Source organism: Sesamum indicum, linkage group LG7 (assembly GCF_026168435.1).
Source record: "Sesamum indicum cultivar Baizhima isolate 11 linkage group LG7, ASM2616843v1, whole genome shotgun sequence".
Taxonomy (NCBI): Eukaryota; Viridiplantae; Streptophyta; class Magnoliopsida; order Lamiales; family Pedaliaceae; genus Sesamum; species Sesamum indicum.
Window position 1 is genome coordinate 7,909,041 of NC_142663.1, and position 19,806 is coordinate 7,928,846.

General features: G+C 34.1%; 3 protein-coding genes across 6 annotated transcripts; 2 read left to right on the forward strand and 1 right to left on the reverse strand.

The window, feature by feature from the left end:
• The first annotated feature begins 532 nt into the window (after nucleotides 1-532).
• SAP (Transducin/WD40 repeat-like superfamily protein) lies at nucleotides 533-6,460 on the forward strand. Of its 2 annotated transcripts, none has more exons than XM_011085668.3 (3): nucleotides 533-838; nucleotides 4,965-5,505; nucleotides 5,666-6,460. In XM_011085668.3, the coding sequence occupies exons 1-3, from the start codon at nucleotides 617-619 to the stop codon at nucleotides 6,253-6,255; spliced, it is 1,353 nt and encodes a 450-aa protein (XP_011083970.2). In that variant the 5' UTR covers nucleotides 533-616; the 3' UTR covers nucleotides 6,256-6,460. The 2 variants fall into 2 exon arrangements, with proteins under 2 accessions (XP_011083970.2, XP_088738601.1); XM_088882475.1 differs by lacking the exon at nucleotides 533-838 and adding an exon at nucleotides 4,527-4,723.
• A 2,014-nt stretch (nucleotides 6,461-8,474) lies between these two features.
• On the reverse strand, nucleotides 8,475-14,362 carry LOC105166347 (neutral leucine aminopeptidase, chloroplastic). Its single transcript, XM_011085669.3, has 10 exons — nucleotides 14,087-14,362; nucleotides 13,127-13,541; nucleotides 12,833-13,027; nucleotides 12,462-12,687; nucleotides 12,214-12,340; nucleotides 11,915-12,010; nucleotides 10,758-10,835; nucleotides 10,262-10,322; nucleotides 9,565-9,752; nucleotides 8,475-8,771 (listed from the first exon to the last, which is right to left on the reverse strand). Exons 1-10 carry the CDS (start codon nucleotides 14,324-14,326, stop codon nucleotides 8,643-8,645), a joined length of 1,755 nt encoding a protein of 584 aa, XP_011083971.1. The 5' UTR covers nucleotides 14,327-14,362; the 3' UTR covers nucleotides 8,475-8,642.
• Nucleotides 14,363-14,981: 619 nt separating this feature from the next.
• On the forward strand, nucleotides 14,982-19,375 carry LOC105166348 (26S proteasome regulatory subunit). Of its 3 annotated transcripts, none has more exons than XR_016066291.1 (6): nucleotides 14,982-15,284; nucleotides 15,462-15,522; nucleotides 17,109-17,213; nucleotides 17,443-17,785; nucleotides 19,124-19,206; nucleotides 19,307-19,375. XR_016066291.1 is itself a non-coding variant. In XM_011085670.3 (5 exons), the coding sequence occupies exons 1-5, from the start codon at nucleotides 15,144-15,146 to the stop codon at nucleotides 19,143-19,145; spliced, it is 672 nt and encodes a 223-aa protein (XP_011083972.1). In that variant the 5' UTR covers nucleotides 14,983-15,143; the 3' UTR covers nucleotides 19,146-19,375. The 3 variants fall into 3 exon arrangements, 1 of the variants encoding a protein (XP_011083972.1); XR_016066292.1 differs by having other exon boundaries at nucleotides 19,310-19,375; XM_011085670.3 differs by having other exon boundaries at nucleotides 14,983-15,284; nucleotides 19,124-19,375.
• The last annotated feature ends 431 nt before the right edge of the window (nucleotides 19,376-19,806 follow it).

Here is a 19,806-nt window from a genome sequence, read left to right on the forward strand (position 1 = left end):
CCACAGTTGATTTATTATTGACTTATTACAGATCAAATAAATCTTTTTATAACCAAATTACCCTCATATGTCTTCACACATTAATGCATGTGAAGAGGTCTATCTTTTCTATTATAAATGTAGTTTAGTCCAAAAAAATTATTTGACCTGAAATAAGTTAATAATCAATCAATTGAAGGTAAATATCAATTTTTATTCAATTTTTTATTAATATCAACAAATTCAATAAATTTTAATTAATATATAATTATCCTAATTTATATCTCAATAGTTGAACAGAACAAAACAAAACAGTGAATTCATTTAAGACAGAACAGTAAACTAAACTTACTTAGTGCACTCAGCTTTTTTCCCATGAAAACTTGTGCAAGTGGCTCCAAAACCCCTATTTTTAAACATTGACCCACAACTTTCAGCTGCTCATTTGGCTTTATCATGCGGAAATTTTGTCTCTCTCTAATAAAATAAATCAATCATTTATTAGTATTATTATTGTAAATTCTTGTCTCTATATTTATGCATATATATATATATTAACCAAATGAAGCTCTCTCTGCTGTATCCATAATCTTCAAACACTTACTTTCGTGTGTCTCTATCTCTCTGTTACATACATATGTCAACGTCATCTTCCGAAGAAGTTGAAGGAGGAGATGGCGGCGGCGGCGGCGGCGGTGGTGAGTTTGAAGGGCCTTCTTCTCGAAGAAGAATGATGAGATCAAGCAATGGGGTTTGGCCAGAGCCGTTTGTGGAAGCGCTTGCATTCCAAGTAGCGGCGGATACGTCTCTCATTGTCGGCCGACTGGCTGCTGCACAGGCTCTGTTCAACGTTTTTCAGGTACCCCTCTTTTGAACTCTAGACGGCCGCCCTTTGTCTGCGTACGTTGTCATCAGTGCTTACCCACACAAAAAAACACACTTTGGTTGTGCAAGAAAGAGAAATTAAAGGGTTTGGAGGTTTTAATGATTGTGGAAGTTGAGCATTCATTGAGTAAAAGCAAATCCCTTTTGAATTATGTCGCACACAGTAATTAAGTGAGTGAGTCTATAATCTTTGACCAAATCATGCACCTTATATAACATCAAACCTTGAGCCCAGACATGCTCTACATTCATTGCAAGATTTGATCTTACATCGTGTTTGGAGGAAAATTATAACTTGAATCGAGTTCGGCTGGACTCAAAACTAATCATACAGTGAGTGCAATATATTTGTCGTATGATTGATATAGTATTAGAAGAAAATGACCACACTTGTTATGTGATTGATCTGATTCGATCAAACTTGATTCCAATAAAAATTTTCTCATATTTGTATTCTAGATTTGGAAATTATTTGATTTTTCTGTTTTAATTTTATTACCTCAACTTCATATTGGATCATCAGGCGACTCCAATTTTTATATTTTTGAATTATACTTTGATAAATTTAATATTTTCTTGGACTTCTTACAAGTATAGTTATCGATGAAGACAAATGATGTAAGAATCTTTCAAGTGTTTTTCTGTCCATGTAGTGTTGGTTGAGTGTGGAAGGTTGAGGTCAAAGGGTATGTCCCTTTAAGACTACTTTTAAACCAGACAGACACAAAACATATTACATTTGTTTTTTAGCTATCAAGGGCAAAACCCCAGAAACTCTTTTTGTGTCGTAGAAAAGAGAAAATTGCCTATTTTGGGACTGACTTTTTCATCCGATCTTGACATGAAAAAGCACTCTTTTGGTTTCTAGACTTTCTTTCCCTTTCTTTGGATGACCCCTTTTCATCAGCTCTGAAATTCCGACCACCTTTTTGACTGCAAACCTTTTCTTCCCCCTTGGGCTGCTTTCTCTGTCTACAGACACCCCCTCGAGGCCACCTCTGAAAGGATTGATTCTTTATATCTTAGTCCAATAGAATATACTTGCGGAATAAACAGTGTACAATTTAAAAAAAATAATTAATTATATAATAAGTGTATCACACTTGCATTCGACTGCGGTGATCCTCAAACTTAATGCTGCTATTTTAAATTCGTTTTTGGGTGATAAAGATCAGCTTAACACATACTTGATCACATGTAATCATGGGTTTGTGCATAAAATCATTAGTTTGCAATAAGGAGGTGTACATGTGAAACTCTTTGATTGTTTTTTTTAAGACAGGATTCATTGCATTGTTCTTACAGAACTCGTACACTCAAATTCTGATTTAAATAAATTGATAATTTTCAAACGTAAATTGCATTCAAATGAAACAATAATACACATTTTTTGTTGTTGTTATAAAGACTCAAATTACACATAATTTATCGAATCGAATCGAATGTTTAGTTACTCGAATTAAGAAATATAACCATTTTTTCTTTAAATGAAAAAATCGGTATATTAAAAGAATTAACATTTTCTCACTGCTGCGCGCGAGAGAGAATTCTTATTTCAATAGTCAATGACTTAGGACTCAGTCTACTCAATTCTCACATTACATATTTTCTTTTCTCTTTCTAGGTTTAATTTAGTGAATTACTTGATTGATTTATTAATTTAATAAATGTATAGATAACTAATATAGTTATTTATATACATTAAATAAATATATTAGTTATGTAAATTTATTTATATAATTTTAATACATTTATTTAATTAATAAATATAGAGATAACTAAAATTCATATGCATTATATTGAATATTTATTTACAAAAAATCTGAAAATGAATTAAATTATTGATTAAGCTTGTTTTTAGACAATATAGACTAAAATATCATATTTTAGTATCATCTAAAACTAAAATATGATATATTGATTAATAATTCTAATATATAATGAGTAAATGCATTTTGTCCTGATGGATTGAAACTGTAATGACAAAATTCATATGCATTATATCAAATATTTATTTACAAAAAATTATCAAAATATACTAAATTGTTGATTAAGCTTGTTATTAGATAATATAAATTAAAATACCATATTTTAAATATTTAAAAAATAAAGAATTGAATATTAAGAAACGAGTTAGAAGGAGCGAGAGGACAAAAAATAAAATTAAAAGTAAAATATATAATATAATATTAAAATATATAAAAAAAATTGATTTTTTGATTTAATTCAGACACCGAACAAGAAAAAAATATAATAAAAAAATTAATTATTTAATAAAATCAAGAACTACGATTCAATTTCGGTTCGAACCAAAGTTTTGATTGGATTCAATTTTTGTCTGGACACCCTTGAAAGGGTTTGAAGTGATAGTATAACGGCATTATCCTTTGTGTATTCGTAAAGTTCTTATTACACAAATCAGCTCTCATTTTTTGGAGTAAAGATTTAATTTTTTTTCATTTGTCAAACTGAGATAGCTACGAAACTAAAAGATTTTATTTATAGGGTGTGTGGATATGCGTACTTACTGCTGTTCACAAGTAGCTTTATCGTCTTATTAATAACCTGAATAATTGCGACATTTAAGAGGGGACGTTGTCAGTGTTTGTAGCATATAATGATAAATAATATTATATTACGAGGAAGTTGATAAGGACAGCAGTACACAACTCTCTCTCTCTCTCTCTCTCTCTAAATATATATATATAGCTGTACCAGACAGGTAGAATAAACTATTTATATATATATATATACACACTTCATCTAGTCCTCCGACCTACTTCATTTAGTCTTACCTGTCTGCTCTCTGGCTCCTTCGATTTTCACATCCCTCTCTCCCTCTCTCTCTATACATATACTTGTATGTATATATATTTGTTTATGTATATGCATGTCTCTTATCTTTCCCTCTAGGGCTGCCAGAGAGCATGCCTGTCTAGCATGGAGAAAGTCTTATACATAACATGAGGGAAAAGTACTATGTATATAATGTGATACGAGCAAAAATTATGAAAAATAAAATAGTAAATTATCTTTTATGTTTTGAAAAATGAAGTAAATTAATTACTCCATATTTAAATTATTGATAGAGAGTAGTTTGTTTTATTTTTTGAAATATAAATAGATAATTTGCTAATTTTTTTTTTATAAGTGGTATTTGTTTATTTTACGTGTCACATAAGATAAATTGCATTTAACCCTAAAGCATTATTTCTTGTTTGGGTTCAGTTTTCAGTTTCAAGATCAAGCTGCAGCGACACAATTGTACTTATTATCATTATCATTATGAATAAATTATTAATATTATAAGTACTAAAATGTTAAAAGTTCTTTATCAAAAATAGATGTAAAAAGTTATAACTTAATTTACATGAACGTAAAATATGTCATTTTATGTGGATTTATTACAAATGCTGATGGTTACTATATGATGTTTGTTTTTATAGAGTTAACACGTTTAATCCTTGATATATTTGTGGAAATTCTAGCCCAAAATATCAGGTTGCTCAGATTTGTACTAATTACAGAATAAGTATAATATACTTATAATGTGATCGATGAACAATTTAAAAAGAGTAATTGATCAAATTTTATATTATGTGATTGATTGAGTTTGACTGAATTTGATTTAAATTATAATTTTCGTCGGCATCCCATATAATTCTTTTTTTCCCTAATCCCCCTAGCTAGTATGGTGCTACTTTACTAGCTAGAGCATGAATAAGCACATGGAATACATGAATATGGGGCGGCGCATGAGCTTTTAATCGAGTAAGGGTTGGCATGCCTGCATGATCAGACTGTCATATTTCTTCTTTTAACAAGCATGAGTTTTTTGATGGACGGCTTCCTTCCCAAGGTGGGGAGAGATTTCTTGAAATTAACTTAAATATTGTCAATGTCTCTTAATTAATATTATATTGAGTTCACTTAATTACAGACTCCTTGTTCTTGCATATGATGCAATCATGTTCATCCTTTGATGATGATGATGCTTCATTTAAAACCAAATTCCAAGTTGCCTATGTTAATTATATAGATACAGTGAAAATCATTGTAATTTTGCAATAATTTGAGGTGTGATGAGTGTACGAGTGCAGGTTTGTTCGACATGGCGGGCCGTGTCGCGGTCGGAACTCCTGTGGCAGAACCTCACTCGACGTATATGGAGCGTTGGCGATCTTGCGCACAACACATGGCGTGAGGAGTTTGTCTACCGCCATCGGACAGCCAGCAACTTTCGCAGTCGTAGATGTGTATACAGCAGCATCCACATTCCGATAGATGACAACAACAACAATGACGGCCTCTCTTGTCGGCGTTTGGCGCTCTCCGATCACCACCTTGCTGCTGGCTTCTCAGATGGTGCAGTCCACCTGTTCCACCTTCCGAGTAGGCTCCACTTGTCGACGTTCTTCCCTCACTACCGTGATCGCATTGGCCGCTTCTCTAGTTCCGTCTCCGGGATCATCTTATCCGACATTCGTCTCGTGTTTGCCACTCTGGATGGCGACATCCATTTGACCGTCATTGATGTCGGGATCACGCCTCTACGTAGAGCGTATATGGGCGATGTGGTGAACGACGGTGTTCTAGTCGACTTCACAGGCAGCAACAGGTGGTGGGTTGGCCTCTATGCAGGTGCTTCCAATTCAACATTTGGTTATGCTTAGTCTGGATTATTTGGTTTTAATTTCTTCGTTACCATGAATTTTAAATTCTTCAACTTAAATTTTATACGACTTTGCAACAAGTTACTTATATGCTTGTAGATTTATCCCTTTATTTGAGCCTTCACCAGGTGTTCCAGGCCGCGCGTTTCACATATGGAACAGTGAGACCGAAGAACTAGTTTTCATTGGAGGGACGCTAACCGATCCAGAGGCCGTCATCGGGTGGCACTTACTGACCGAAATGACTGATCTAATCGGCCGCGTTAGAGTAACAAGCCATGAAAACGCGGTAGCGTGCACTAGCCTTAGAGTGATCGTCTTCGACTTAGCTAACCAAGGGATAGTGTTAGTCGAACAAGAGTGGCGTAGGGGTATAACTGTGGCCTCATTCGATGCAAACAACGAATCAACACTTATAACCGACTCACGGGGCACAGCCAGCGTGCGACGGGTAGTCGATCTAGAGGAGATATGCAGGTTCACAATAACGGGTGCCTCCCAACAAAGAGGGAGGATTTTGGGGTGTGTAAATGGAGGGTATGGGGTAGTATTTGGTGGAGGTGTGATTAAGGTTTGGGAGATAGAGCATGGAGGATATCTGTACAGTTTTAGAGAGAGAATAGGAGAGTGCAATGCCCTTACTGCCGATGACAGCTATGTGGCTGCATGTTCTCCTGATGGCATTCTCCATTTGTGGGACTTCAGGCCTCAACATTAATGATATCAACAAATTTTTTCTTCAAGAAATTAGGGTTTTTGTCTGACTGATTGAGGAGGGAATTAGGGTTTCAGGGATTGGTCAATTTTTCTTCTAGTGTTGATTGTTTTGACAGTGATGGGCAGTTCTGCTCACCCAATCAACCTTTTCCTGGATTATTAATGTTATTTTTTCAAAGTCAAGGAAAGAGGTGAGATTTCGCTTTCGTCCTCTTGCACGCTTTTTCGACCACGTTCTTATTTTATGCTGATTTATTTGCCGTTTCTTTTATTCCACTCTAATTATAATATTGAAATCAATAGGAAAAGTGTATGCAGTCTTACTCTTAACTCAGATGCGGACCCAAAACTGTATGCCTTTGAATTAAGTAATGAGATTATATTTTATAGTAAACTGTAGTGTAGAATTAGTGTTTTTTTTTTTAATTTTATGGAGAATACATATAAATAAGTGGTAATTATATTTTTACTCTCTTAATTATTAAATTTTTATATAAATTATTATTACTTTTAAAAAATTATAGACACCACACGTGACAGTCTTTAAAATTCTAAAAATACCTTTATTGATTTAGTCAAATTTTTTAATATGATTTTTCGAAGACAAAAATGTCATAGGGGTGTTTTTGTAATCATCATAAAATATATGAGTATTAATGTAATATATAAAGAGATGAGTAATATGATTTCATATATTTTTTTATTAAATTTCTATATAAAATTATATTTTTTATAATGAAATATTAAATTATTTTATTAATATATTAATAAAATTAATTACTAGATTATGAGTTTAAATTAAAAATTATCACAGTTTCATAAATTATCTAAAATAAAAGATTATTTATATTCTCTATTTTTATTTATAATTAAATTTTATTAAAATTAATAAATAATAATTTAAAATAATTTATGCAGTTTGTATATATAATATTAGAATTAATAAAATAAATAATGTATTTATTAAAAATATTTTAAATTATTAAATTAATTTTATTTTAAAATTATCCACTTTTTCCAATTCTATCACCATGCCCACCCTAAACTCCCATCGGTGCCTTGCCCCCACTGGCCCATTGCGGCTTACTGCCCGTCCCACTTGCCCCCATCCTTCGCGCTCTTATGCTATCGTCCGCCATCAATATATATATAAATATATACAATTAAATATGTCTAATTATTACATATTTATATTTATAATATAAATATATGTATAATTTATTAATTTCAGTAAAATTTAGTTATAAGAAAAAATAGAGAATAAATCTTTTAATTTTAAGAATTTAAAATAATTTATGCAAGTGCGATAATTTTTTAATTTAAATTTATAACCTAATAACTAATTTTTATTAATATATTAATTGAATAATTTAACATTTCAATTATCAAGAAATGTAATTTTATTTAATGTTTCAATAAAAAAAGTATAAAATAATTTAAATTTAAAAAAATGGTATAAATAATAAACAAAAATATATAAAAGGTCGTATTATTCATTCCTATAAAAATTACTGACACCCCTTCTATCTTTAGGTAAATACAGACACACCCCTAAAGATATTTTTGTCATTGAAAAATTAAATTAAAATTTGACCGAATCAATAGCTACATTTTTCGATTTTAAGAACTGTCAGTGTGGTTTCCGTTATTTTTAAAAAGGCAAAGATACTTTGAGTACAAAAGCAATAGGTGAGGAAGTGTAAATATAATTATCCCAATAAACAATATATTTATACTTTAACTATTGTTTCAAAACTGAAAACTGGAAATGAAAAACATAAACAAAAAAGAAAAGAAAGTTCTGCAAATGTTTGCCTTTCTCTTTTTTTTTTTCTTTTTTTTGGCAAATGTAACAACCCCACATTGACAATAACTTGGCTATGGGCAATCTATCAAAATATCATAATTACCCTCAACCTCCCTCTTCCCACCCCCCACCCACCCACCATACCCCAAAATATTACTAATGCCCACCAACTCAAATTTGTTCTTCTACCCTCACTCCACCAACCCAAAAGACAATTTCACCCCCAATCAAACTAGACAAAGCAATATACATTTTTAATTAAAATTCATTTATGTATTTATCCCCACAAATTTGATGAATTTATTATTATGAATTGAAAATCTTGTATCCAAACGCATCTAGTTCAATTTTAAGCACATTTCCTGACGCCCAAATCCATTATATTTGACGCCAAGGGCCAAACACGAAAGAGAGACGGGCAAAAGAGCTTTCATATCTCGACGAGGCAAATGTAGAGCAAAATTTCGAAACAGCACAAAGCCAACCCCCATGGTAGGGGTAGGGCGGCGGCCGCGACTATGTCGTGCTCTTTTCCAACCAACTTTATTCCGAAAATGGGACATGTAAAAAAGAAACTGGAGTTAAGAAGAGTTCTTCAGCACCCATTCTACCAGTGTTGATATACCAAACCCTGTGGCGTTTTTCTTCTTATCGTTCCAAACGGGACCAGCCATGTCGATATGCATCCATTGCACCTTCTCATCGACAAACTGCAGAGAAGCAATTACTCGTCAGACTTGGTCATTTTCAATTATTGTTCTCCTTGATATGGGTATAAACTACTTGATCTTTAACTCAGCTAGGGGGTATAATTAGGCTTGATGTCGAGCTTACTTAGAAAGTAAAAAACTTTGATATTCAACTATTTTCTGAATATTTGAAATAATATACTATTCTTTTCTCATTTCTCATTATTGTTGTGTATTACTTGTCATACGTTTTCAATTTAATTTTGCACAATATTTAAAAGTGTTTTTGCTTTATTAGCGTAAGTAGCTATATTGTTGTTATTTTAATTCAATACATGTTATTTACATTTTAATATTCATATAAATGATGAAAAATCTCACGTTTTTGTTAATTAAAATAATAGTATTGTTAAGTTTTTAATCTATTGTTAATGATATAGTATAGAAAATAAATAAGAATGTCTGTACTTCAGCTAGAGTTAAACTCGTTAAAGAACTGCTCGAGCTCGTATCTATACTTGAGCTAGCGTTCAACTTGTTAAGGACGAGCTGATCCTTACTCAAGGAGCCTTTGCTGGGCTCACGAGCTAGTTCAACTCATCTTGCAACCCTGTCCTATAGCCACATATACACAGGAGTTTCTACCATATCATCTTTAAGCACAAGTTGGGTCTCATCGGGCACTTAAAGCTATTCCAACCAGAGTCTTCTATTTGCTAATTTTATGCATTCTACGAACTTTGTTGACAGACAGCACAACGACTTGATATGCCATCCCATTGAAGGGGAAAAGTAAGGGACAAAGGAAGCTTACCTGCTTCAAGAAAAGAGCGGCAATGATGGCACCACCTTGACGGCCACCTGAATTCACCATATCAGCAACTCCTGATTTCATCGACTCCCAATAACTTTCCTCCAACGGCATCCTCCAAAGCTTTTCTCCACTGGCCTCTGAGGCTCCAAATACCTCTTTCGCCAAGTCTTCACTGGGTGTGAAAATGCCTATTTTTTAATATTTAAGAATAGCAATTAGTTGATTTCTCTGTACCATTACCTCCATCTACTTCAAATATATCTGGAGGAGGGTGTTGCGCAAAGCTTATACATTATCTAAAATATTTTCTAAAATGGCACAGCTTATAAGATGTTATAAAATGTTACTTACCTTTTATAAAAAGAGCTTACAAAATTCAAAATAATATTTTAGGAGCTCAGAAGCTCTTTTAAAAAGTGAGGAATTCCTAACTTTTTCAAAATGTTAACAAACTATCTCAAATTAATTCCAAAATTGACGTCACTAAAATCTTATATGCACTATTATTTTATTTCATCCAAACATTTAAAAAACTTATTCTCAAAAATAAGATTTGAATCTCATAGGTTCTAAAAGTATCTTTTTTGTATATGAGATTATAAGATCTTTTAAATAAATTTAGCCAAACACCCTCTTGATTGTAAACGGAAAGATACATGGTCCATAAAGAAAAGATGGGAGCACTTGCAAAGCCTACCTGCTATAGATGGTCCAAGAGCAACAATACAGGCCCCAGTCAGTGTGGCCAAATCCACTATCTGCACATTTAAGTAAATTTTTGTTTAACTTTCAACTTAAAGTGTGCTATGAAAGCAACATCCCGTTGAGAAATACTGAACAACTTAAAGGTTTTTTTGCTTTGCGTTTCTGTTGAATTCTGTAGCAAGCAAGAGAAAACTCAACATGTAAAATATGATATGCGAAGATAAAAACCAGCTGATTCTACATAGACAAACAACAACGACTCAGCCTTCTCCTGGAACTATTTCAGTGTTTGAAAGTGTGCATACCTCCACACTGTCTGAGAATAAGAAACTATGTAAGGTTTTATGATACGAATATTTTTATTTTTTCCGTTCTGGAGTTAAGTTGTTAGCTCCTCCAAAAACATGGCAATTGAAAGTGACAATAGCATCAGAAAAACAATGATATTCAGCAAGGTTTGAAATGCAAATAAATGTAGCTCAGCGTACCTTCTCTACACCTTGATTACAAGCATAGACTAAAGCATCAGCAAGTGTAAGCCTTCCTTCAGCATCGGTATTTGTTACCTACAAATATATCAACACAAACAACAATAAGAAATGGTACAAGGACAGGCCCCAACCAATCTGCACAATTGTACGATACATGCCAAATGCAAGCCCATGCAGATACTTTTTTGTTGAAGAGAATGCCAAGTTTCAACTGTATTCAAACTAGTGCAGCTAGGCAACCATGTTAGAGTATAACAATAACCTATTGAATTGAAAGAATAGAAAGGTATATCAGGTAATAGCCAAAGAGTGTGTACTATTCATTTGATTTTCTGAATGTAAAATCCTGTTGAGCAAAACATGTAAAGGGAAACCTGATAAAGAAATTATATATTCTATAAATATGCTACAAAGACTGGGAAGCCATGCTAAATGAGGTGGGAGGAAGGGCAAGACAGTGGCCAAATCTCCCAGCCCAGGATTTGCAAACTTCCAAATTTTTATGGATTTCTGTTTGCTCTTTCTAAATACAGTATTTAGTATTTTAAGAGCAAACAATTATAAATGCGTCCATGCAAGCAATGATGTAAAGTGATCAGTGGACAAAAATATCAGGTATACATGAAATTTAGGTATACGACATGCATTTGATTAGTTAAACATATTTCTAAATTCTAATCATTGCGTAGTAAGTGCAGCAAATTGCAAAACTTTATATGAAGGAAAGAAAGCTGTAGCTTTTTTTTCATTTTGTTTTCATTCAACTTATAAGAAAGGTCATGAACAAGAAGACTAAATATGATAAATGCAAAGCAGAAAAAGAGATCAGTCACTCAAGAAACATGTAAGAATCCAAATAATTACACAAAGCAGGAAGAGAGAGGCCCATCATTAATACGGGACATGCCAAGTCCAAATTAATTCAATTTTGAACTCTATCTTTGTTGGACCTAAATCCAGATTCAGTTTTTAATACATCTTACTTAAATTGGTTAGTATAAACCCCACCAATACATGCTGAGAGATAAGAAAATATGACAAAGCTATTCCTCTAACAAAGCAAGCAAGAAAGTCCATGGAAAATTTCAGAAAGATTAAAGAAAAACTAAACAGAAGAAATGGATAATCTATGACCTGTGAAAGTGAGAAATTACCTCAATCGTCTTTCCATTTGAAGCTGTGAGGATGTCCCCAGGTCTCATACCTGTTCCACTTATCATGTTCTCGCAAGCTGCAACAATGAAGTGAACCTGCACAGAAATTATCAATTGTCAGGGTGTCTTTTTTTTTTTCTTATTATTCTGTATCTCTATGTCCCGACAAACTAGAACTTATTTGTGAACATAAGATAGGCAGGACCAAAAGGTAAACACAATTAACTGATAAACTAGGAAATTATACAAGGCTAGCAACCAGTATCTCCTGAGAAGTAGCAAGAAAGAAAATGATCCACCTCTACTCCAGCAGGCTTGATTTGACCGAGAGCTTTTGCAGCACCCAATACTGCTGCTGAGCCTCCCATATCAAATTTCATGAGTTCAATCAAGCAGCCTGCTCCTGTTTTGATATTGTAGCCACCACTGAATCACAGAAAAAATGTCTCAAGACATTTTATGATAAAACAGTTCATGAGCAGAAAAAACATGTTTCGTTTAACAATTAAGAAGGTGAACAACTTTGTTTTCCCAGACATATATTCACCTGTCAAAGGTCAAGCCTTTTCCAACTAAGGCCAGCTTGGTTTTTACTTTGCCATTAGGAGGCTTGTAACATAAATGGATGAAATGTGGAGGATTAGTGGATGCTGCAGCAACGCCTAAATAGGAACCCATTTTCAATTCTTTGCACTGCTCTACATCCAATATTTTTGCAGTAAAAACATCACTGTACTCCGAAGCAATCCTTGAGGCTTCTTCAGCTAGTACTCCTAGAAAATTTACAAAAACCAAAAAAAAAATGAAATAGGGAAAACTTCAAAAGGCCAATCTAACAACAAAAACATACTTCCAGAATAGGAGTATAATGCAAAGATAAGCATAAACTGAACAAAAAAAGAATAGAATATTACGAACCAGGGGTGAGTACATTCGCCGGAGCATTTACAAGCTCTTTCCCAAGGATGATCCCGGAACAAACATGGTCTGCATATTTGAGTTTTTTCTCTATCTCAGGTCCACTGCCAAGACCAATAATGTCCACTGATTTGAGAGCCGGTTTCTGTGATTCTGACTTGAACCTACTATCATCAAAAGTCCCCAAGATAGCTCCTGTTTCATTTCAAAATGTCCAGGAAGTAATACATTAATTAGCAACAAACTATTGCAGGTTTGATTCAAGTATCTTGAAGTCCAAGATGGAAAAAGTACCAGTGGCAATTGCTGAAGCAATAACTGGCTTTGATTCTGCAGGGGTCCTTTCAACAGAAGCAAGTGTGATTGCAACATTACTTGCCTGCGTAGACTTGGCTGCTGCTGCAGTTGCCTCACCAAGATTGCGGTAGGCCACCGTTGCTGATGCAGCTGCTCCAAGCCCAATTAAACCAACCCTTTTAGAACCAAGACCAGGAAGCCTAAGAACTGTTGATTGTCCAGCCTTTCCGGTGAAGTCCTCCTCGGATGAGGCTTCAGATAACAGTCCACCCAACTGCAAATCCAGCTTTTGCAGAATTGAATTCTTGAATTTCGAATTATCATCTTTTGCCATATCCTTTTCAGTGACGCCTACAGCAAGTAAATCTCCTTTCCACTGTACCAAATCGATCTCTTTTGCCGCAAATGAGATCTTACATCATTCCAGAAACATATCAATTCCATCATGTTTCAAAAGCTAATATGCCCATGCAAAAATAAACAGCCAAACACAGAGTTCATTATCTATGGGGGTTAGCTTTCGTGCATATTAACCTCTGTGCTTGAGCCGGCAGAAAAATGTGAAAACATATATAAAACACAGATAACGCCAACTACTTAACTGGGAAAAAGAACTAAACGAATGAAAAGATCTCCAAGGAAACTTCAATCAGAAAACAAAGCTGATAAACACATTTGAATTGAGCCCCGTGGAGAAATTCCTGATTTATAAACATAAAAGGAAAAAAAAAAGCTTCATTGTTTGATGACGAAACCAATGCTCAGAAATCATATACACCAGAACTTCATTCAGAACTTGTCATAAAAATTGACACACTAAACCCATTAATCCAAATGTATCATAATTCACTTGTAGTATAAAGCTCTCAGGATTCCCCTTAAAAACCATATAACATACAAAGTCCGTCAATTCCAACGCATTGTTTAAGAGAGAGAGAGACGTAGAGAAAAGGATACCTTTGGTGGGTCTATCTTGTTTGCTTGAGTGAGGCCAAGGGTGGCCCGAGCAGTGGAGTGAGCCATGCGCTTCGCTTTTCTGGAAGATAAGGGTTTGAAGGCAAAGGAAATATTCAAGATGGGACCAAATCTGAACTTCGTGAAAAGCGAGGGGCAACAATGGCAGTAACGAGAAGGAGATGACGATGAAGTTGAGGCAAGTAGAGTGAGGGAAGTGGAGGCTGCTCTGATGACGGCCATTTTAACGTGCGACCGTTTCGTGACATTTATCTATACTTCTGCACTTATAAAAATAAAAGCCAATTTTCAATATAAATTTTCGGGAAAAATACTAATTTGGTTATTTAAGTTTTTATTTAGAGTTATTTTAATATTTTAAATTTATTTTTTGACTCCGTCATCTTTAAATTTTACTTTTTATCTTATTTTAATTCTTCTGACTATTTTTCAGAAAAAATAGGCCAAATTTAACTCTTTAAAGAGTAAAACGGTCAATAAATTTGATTTATCACTTTAATTCCTTAAATTTGTGGGATTAATGAGCATTATTAAATTTATAATTATAACTAATTTTATAATAGTTTTATTCTCTTCCTATTCTTTAAATTTTGTGTATAAATTACATGTCATTTTAATTAATAAAATATTTATAATTATTAAAAATTTGATAATAATTATTTATTAGAAATATTTAATATATATAGCAATAATTTTAAAATTAGAATAATAGTTAAATATTTTGATAAATAAACTATTGATGACTCGTTAGAAATGCAAGTCTAATGCATTTTGGGGTAGATTTGAAATTTTTTTTTACAATATTTAATATTTAAGCCTAAGTCTTTATAAATCTTTAAATTTTATTATATTTTTCCAAAGGATTAGAATGCAAATAATATAGCGTTTGTAATTCCCAGAAATCAGATCACCCATATTTTACATCACTCGCCTATTTGGTGCTCTGTTCTAGCTTGAGCTCTTGAACCCTAACCTAACCTTCTAATCATAATAATCATCGATTTTCACAAATTGATAGGGACAATTTTGATAATTGAAGATGGTGGCGACGAATTTGAAAGCGGAGACAATGAAACTGATGGAGAAGCGGAGCGGGCTGGAGGCGGAGATGAATGTCATCATTGAGCGCCTCTGCCAACCCGGCGGCACTGGTCTCTCCGGCAACCTCCTTGATTCCGAGGTAAATTTTCATTTCATCTTTAATGCTATCGATATATGTTTATTTGTTTACTTCGGCTGAAAGTTAACCTTTTTTAAGTTTAAATTTCATTTGTACGCTACTAGAATGAGTAAGATGGAAAAGATAGAGATTTTTTGTTTTGGATAGTCTTTAAGAGATGAATCTGGGGTTCTGCAGGGGTTTCCAAGGGCTGAAATTGATATCCCCACTGTAAGAGCGGACCGGCATAGACTTGCTGGTAATTTATAGAACTATACTTTGTTGTAGATAATTGTCCGTACAGTTATGGAAATTTATTGCTAGCTTTATTTGGCTTGTCTTGTGTGGAAGATGTTGAATAAGAACAAATGTTCTTCACATTGTAGCTCTTTTGCCTCTCTTCTTTGGTTATATACTTTATATTCTAAACTCTATTGGATTTGTTTGATACAAATTTAGGTGTAACCTTTTAGTTATGAATTACCTTCAACAGCAGAACTATATTTTAGCATTTTAATTTCATGTTAAATGATGATAGATTTTAGGGTGGAGTTTTGCCTTGAATTTGATGATGTTTTTGAATTATTGAGGGGTAGCTGTGGAAACAACAATGACAATTTTTCTGTTGTATATTTCTGCAATCTCTATTAGAATCCACGCTCAACTTGCTCAATTATCCTTTTATTTCTAAAAGATCTTTTAATTTTGCTCAACTGAATAAGATTATTCTTGGATATAGTTTGGATAACTCTATAAAGGAAAATTAATTTGCTGAACCTTGATATATTGACACTTCAGAGCCTGTGCTTCTAAGGATGGCAGGCTCCTAATCCTTGCATGCTGATTAGTGTGGAAAACTAATTTCCCCGGATGAACTGCCTCGAAACTGTGGGCTGGTTAATAATCAGTTAATAATGGTTGCTGGAGAGATGAAAGGATCTGCGGGAGGTGCATCTTGTGATGATGGGAGTATAGGGGTGCAAGATAAACAACCATTCTGTTGTTGCCTATGATACATAGACACTCCTAAGAATAGTCTTCAGTAGTATCAAATACTCCTAGATACAGATATGGGGGTACATGCCAATACATTTTCTGGAGTATCTGAAATAGCAAAAAAAAAAAGGAAAAATATGGGTGCACTAGGAAAATAGATGTATTCGATGCTTTTCTGATACTGTGGGGTGCGTGCGTGCGATTGTTGATATTTAGTCACACTCACATGAATCTATTATAACTGCTGTTATAGTTGAAAAATTGTAGGATCTTGGTATATAAACAAAGAAAAGGGACCAAGTTGGAGTTGAAGCAATTAATCAATTTTAATTATATATTGGTGGTAGTTCGTGTCCATATCGTATCATTTTCTCACCCATTTATCCATATTATCTTATTATTGGAAAGAAGGTAAGTTGTTTGCAGTGAGTGTGTGTACTTGCGGTATGATGTGTCATGTGTAATTGTTGTGGTCCGTTCTGGGATTGGGTTGAGCAATACCTCCCACCCTATGTGTAGTAGCTTTGTTTTGGAAATTAGAACCATATCATTAGATCCACATGATGACTGAGACCCACCTTACGTACCATCTCTTTTAGTCGTATATGCCTCTCTCTTTCCTTTTGCTTTACATTTTCTCTGGTCAATATTGTGATATTAGTCCAAGAGGCATCAGTTGGACCATGATTTCCTGAAATTTTACTCTTAACATACTATATGCTATGGCCTTCTTAGACCACATAATTCATGAATTATTTGTTATCTGTTAAGAAACCCACAATGTCTTGTACTGATGCTGAAAGTGCAATTAATCACAAGCTTTCGCTTACTTGGTTCTTCCTGCTACAGAACTTCGTAATGACCACAAGGATATTACAGAGAAAATAAACCAAAACATTCAACTTTTGCATTCTGCAACACTTGCACCAAGATCTGCATCTGTTAAAGATTCAGGTTAGTGACTCATCAAATATATAATGTATCTTCTTTATTTGAAGTTTGTGATTATGATGTATCAACTAATGATATGTTATGTGCCTAACCAAGTTATGGACCTGAAGCAAAAAATTAATTACCACTTTGCAAGTATAGATGTGAACAAGGTTTCATCATTAAAGTTAAAAGTGCCGCATACTCTATGCAAGTGACAGAATGCTAACTGCACTCAAGGTAATAACTGCAGAGCCAAAAGATCAAGATGCAAATGTTGGTATGCCTTCGTCTTTTAGCAATCCTATTGCTGGAGGTGCTTCTAGTGCCATGGATGTGGATTTAGTTGTCAGTCGACCCTTTGCAATGGTTGATGAAATCACTGAGGCGTCTCCAGCAGCAGAAGATGGTTTACAACTTGGAGATCAAATTGTGAAATTTGGGAATGTGGAAATAGGTGAGAACTTGCTGCAGAGGCTAGCTGCTGAAGCACAACAAAAACAAGGCCAAGCAGTCTCTTTAGTGGTAATGAGGCAAGGTGCTCTGATTAATATGACTGTCACTCCTAGAGCTTGGTCTGGTCGCGGACTACTGGGGTATATGACATTTTCCATTTGGACTTTTCTGTTCATTGCACTTTCTTTTTTTCTTTTTTTCTTTTTTTAATTAATAATTTTTCCATGAATCTTAAGACTTCATGATTTCATCCTTTATGAAAAAATTGATATTAATAGTTTCATGATTGCATTTTGCACCCGCAACATGAGACATTTAAAAACCCAATGTGAAGTAGTTGGAAACTTACTGGTGATACTGATTCTGTTCTTTCAAAATGTTATTATGATATTCAAACAGCTTTTTATCATCTTTAGGGAATACTTAATGAACATAACTATGGATCCTATAGAGATCAATTAGAAATGATGAACAGGTTAAGAAAGTGTGGCGCTTACCATTTGGAAGGAAACCAACCTGTAGATTCATAAAACTCTAAGTAAGCTTGTCCCTGGTGATAGCACTGAATAATATGTTTTGTGATTTCAGTATCCTTGTTAGTTTTGGAGTTTCTTTTAAAGCCAAGTGGTGATTACTATCTATTATTTGTTTACTAGTTTAATCTGAAGGTTCCCAGTTTGTAAATGAGATCTACAGTTTCTTCAGCTTTGACCAGAGGTTTCGCTTTGGGGATAAAACATTAGGTTGACTTTATGTTTATTTATCATAAAAAAAGGTTCACATTTTGTTTCATAATTCAGTTGGATGGGTCCCAACTCCCAAGTAAAACAGCAAAACTTATTTAGATTGTAGCTTCTATATTTAGCTAGTGGTTTCACCATATTTGTGTTTTTGATGTGTTGGTATGGGTAGAATCACACAAGGCTTTAGTTTTGCACGTTATTCCTATTGCTGTCATGTTCACTGGAGATATTCCCATTTTCTTTAGGCAGTCGCCTACAAGCAGTCTTTTGTGTTGCACCAAACATGGCCTACTTTTGTATGCATATGTGTTGAATGGCCCTGTTTTGTATGCCTTTTAACAATAATAATGGTTATGTATTTGACACTTGAGTAGAATTACTTTTGATCTGTCAAAATATCTTCGATTTTGGTGCTTGGGACAGCAAGGTAAACTTTGATTTGTTAGGTTCGAATTGATATACTGGATTATACAGGGTCAAATCCACATTGCTCATTGATAGAGCTGCTTTGTATCAATTTTGGATTCGAGAGTAGATGACATCTGAAAGCTAGAGCCCTTTGCCTCTTGATGACTTTGTATGACATTTAAGGTTGAATAAGGACTTGATTGAGTGCTTCATGAAAATGACCCTGTTATTACTGAATGTTGCCATAATGTTATTTATAACATTATTGTTGTAAACTATTAACTTTTTAGTCATAGTGGAACTTTCTGACATATGGGATGCTTGCAGGTGTCATTTCAGACTCTTATGATCATACAATGGCGTATTTTGTTTACGGTTGCTTGAAATACTTGGGGCTGATGTTGCAAAAGGTGAACTTCTCTCTGTTCCTGTAGTGTGTAGAATTTGTCTTTCAAATGATTTGGAGTTAATACATGTACATGACAATTTATCACGGCTTTTTGGCATCAGAAGATATTACGCTGCTGGTACGTTATGCTACTCATGTGGGTATGCTGTTTACTGAAGTTGTTCCCTCCATTTTCCTGTTTCCTTGCTTGCTTCCCCACGTCTCTGATACTAGGAGAAGATGTTGAATCTTTTACGGTATAGAAGGCCGATTTCTTGCTACCAACATCAATAGTAACCAGCACATGGGGCATAAACTGCTAGATCAGAATATAATGATTTCATGAAATGAAATGGTGAGGTCATCTTGTAAGATTAAAGATCTACACCCAAGTTAAGCCACTAACCACATGCATCGGAATGCTGAGTTTAGAGATGAGGTTGAGTGAGTTTTGCTTGGCAGTGCCTCAAGATAAAAGTAACAGGTGGTGCATTCTATGTGAGATGAGATGCTCATTTCTGCATATCAAAGAGAACTTAGAGAAGAATGAGAACATAACTGTTGTTAAGAGTTCAAGATAATTTCAGATTATCTGAAGCCAGAGGCCGTCAAGGTGGGTGAA

Excerpts from the sequence above, each read along its gene's own strand:
- LOC105166348 (XM_011085670.3), top strand. The coding sequence starts at position 15,144 with ATGGTGGCGACGAATTTGAAAGCGGAGACAATGAAACTGATGGAGAAG. Across the intron at positions 15,285-15,461 it reads GCAACCTCCTTGATTCCGAG|GGGTTTCCAAGGGCTGAAAT; the intron begins GTAAATTTTCAT and ends GGGGTTCTGCAG. Across the intron at positions 17,786-19,123 it reads TCTGGTCGCGGACTACTGGG|GTGTCATTTCAGACTCTTAT; the intron begins GTATATGACATT and ends GGATGCTTGCAG.
- LOC105166347 (XM_011085669.3), bottom strand. The coding sequence starts at position 14,326 with ATGGCCGTCATCAGAGCAGCCTCCACTTCCCTCACTCTACTTGCCTCA. Across the intron at positions 12,011-12,213 it reads TCAAGCCTGCTGGAGTAGAG|GTTCACTTCATTGTTGCAGC; the intron begins GTGGATCATTTT and ends ATTTCTGTGCAG. Across the intron at positions 9,753-10,261 it reads TCTTGGACCATCTATAGCAG|GCATTTTCACACCCAGTGAA; the intron begins GTAGGCTTTGCA and ends ATTAAAAAATAG.
- SAP (XM_011085668.3), top strand. The coding sequence starts at position 617 with ATGTCAACGTCATCTTCCGAAGAAGTTGAAGGAGGAGATGGCGGCGGC. Across the intron at positions 839-4,964 it reads CTCTGTTCAACGTTTTTCAG|GTTTGTTCGACATGGCGGGC; the intron begins GTACCCCTCTTT and ends GTACGAGTGCAG. Across the intron at positions 5,506-5,665 it reads GTGGGTTGGCCTCTATGCAG|GTGTTCCAGGCCGCGCGTTT; the intron begins GTGCTTCCAATT and ends AGCCTTCACCAG.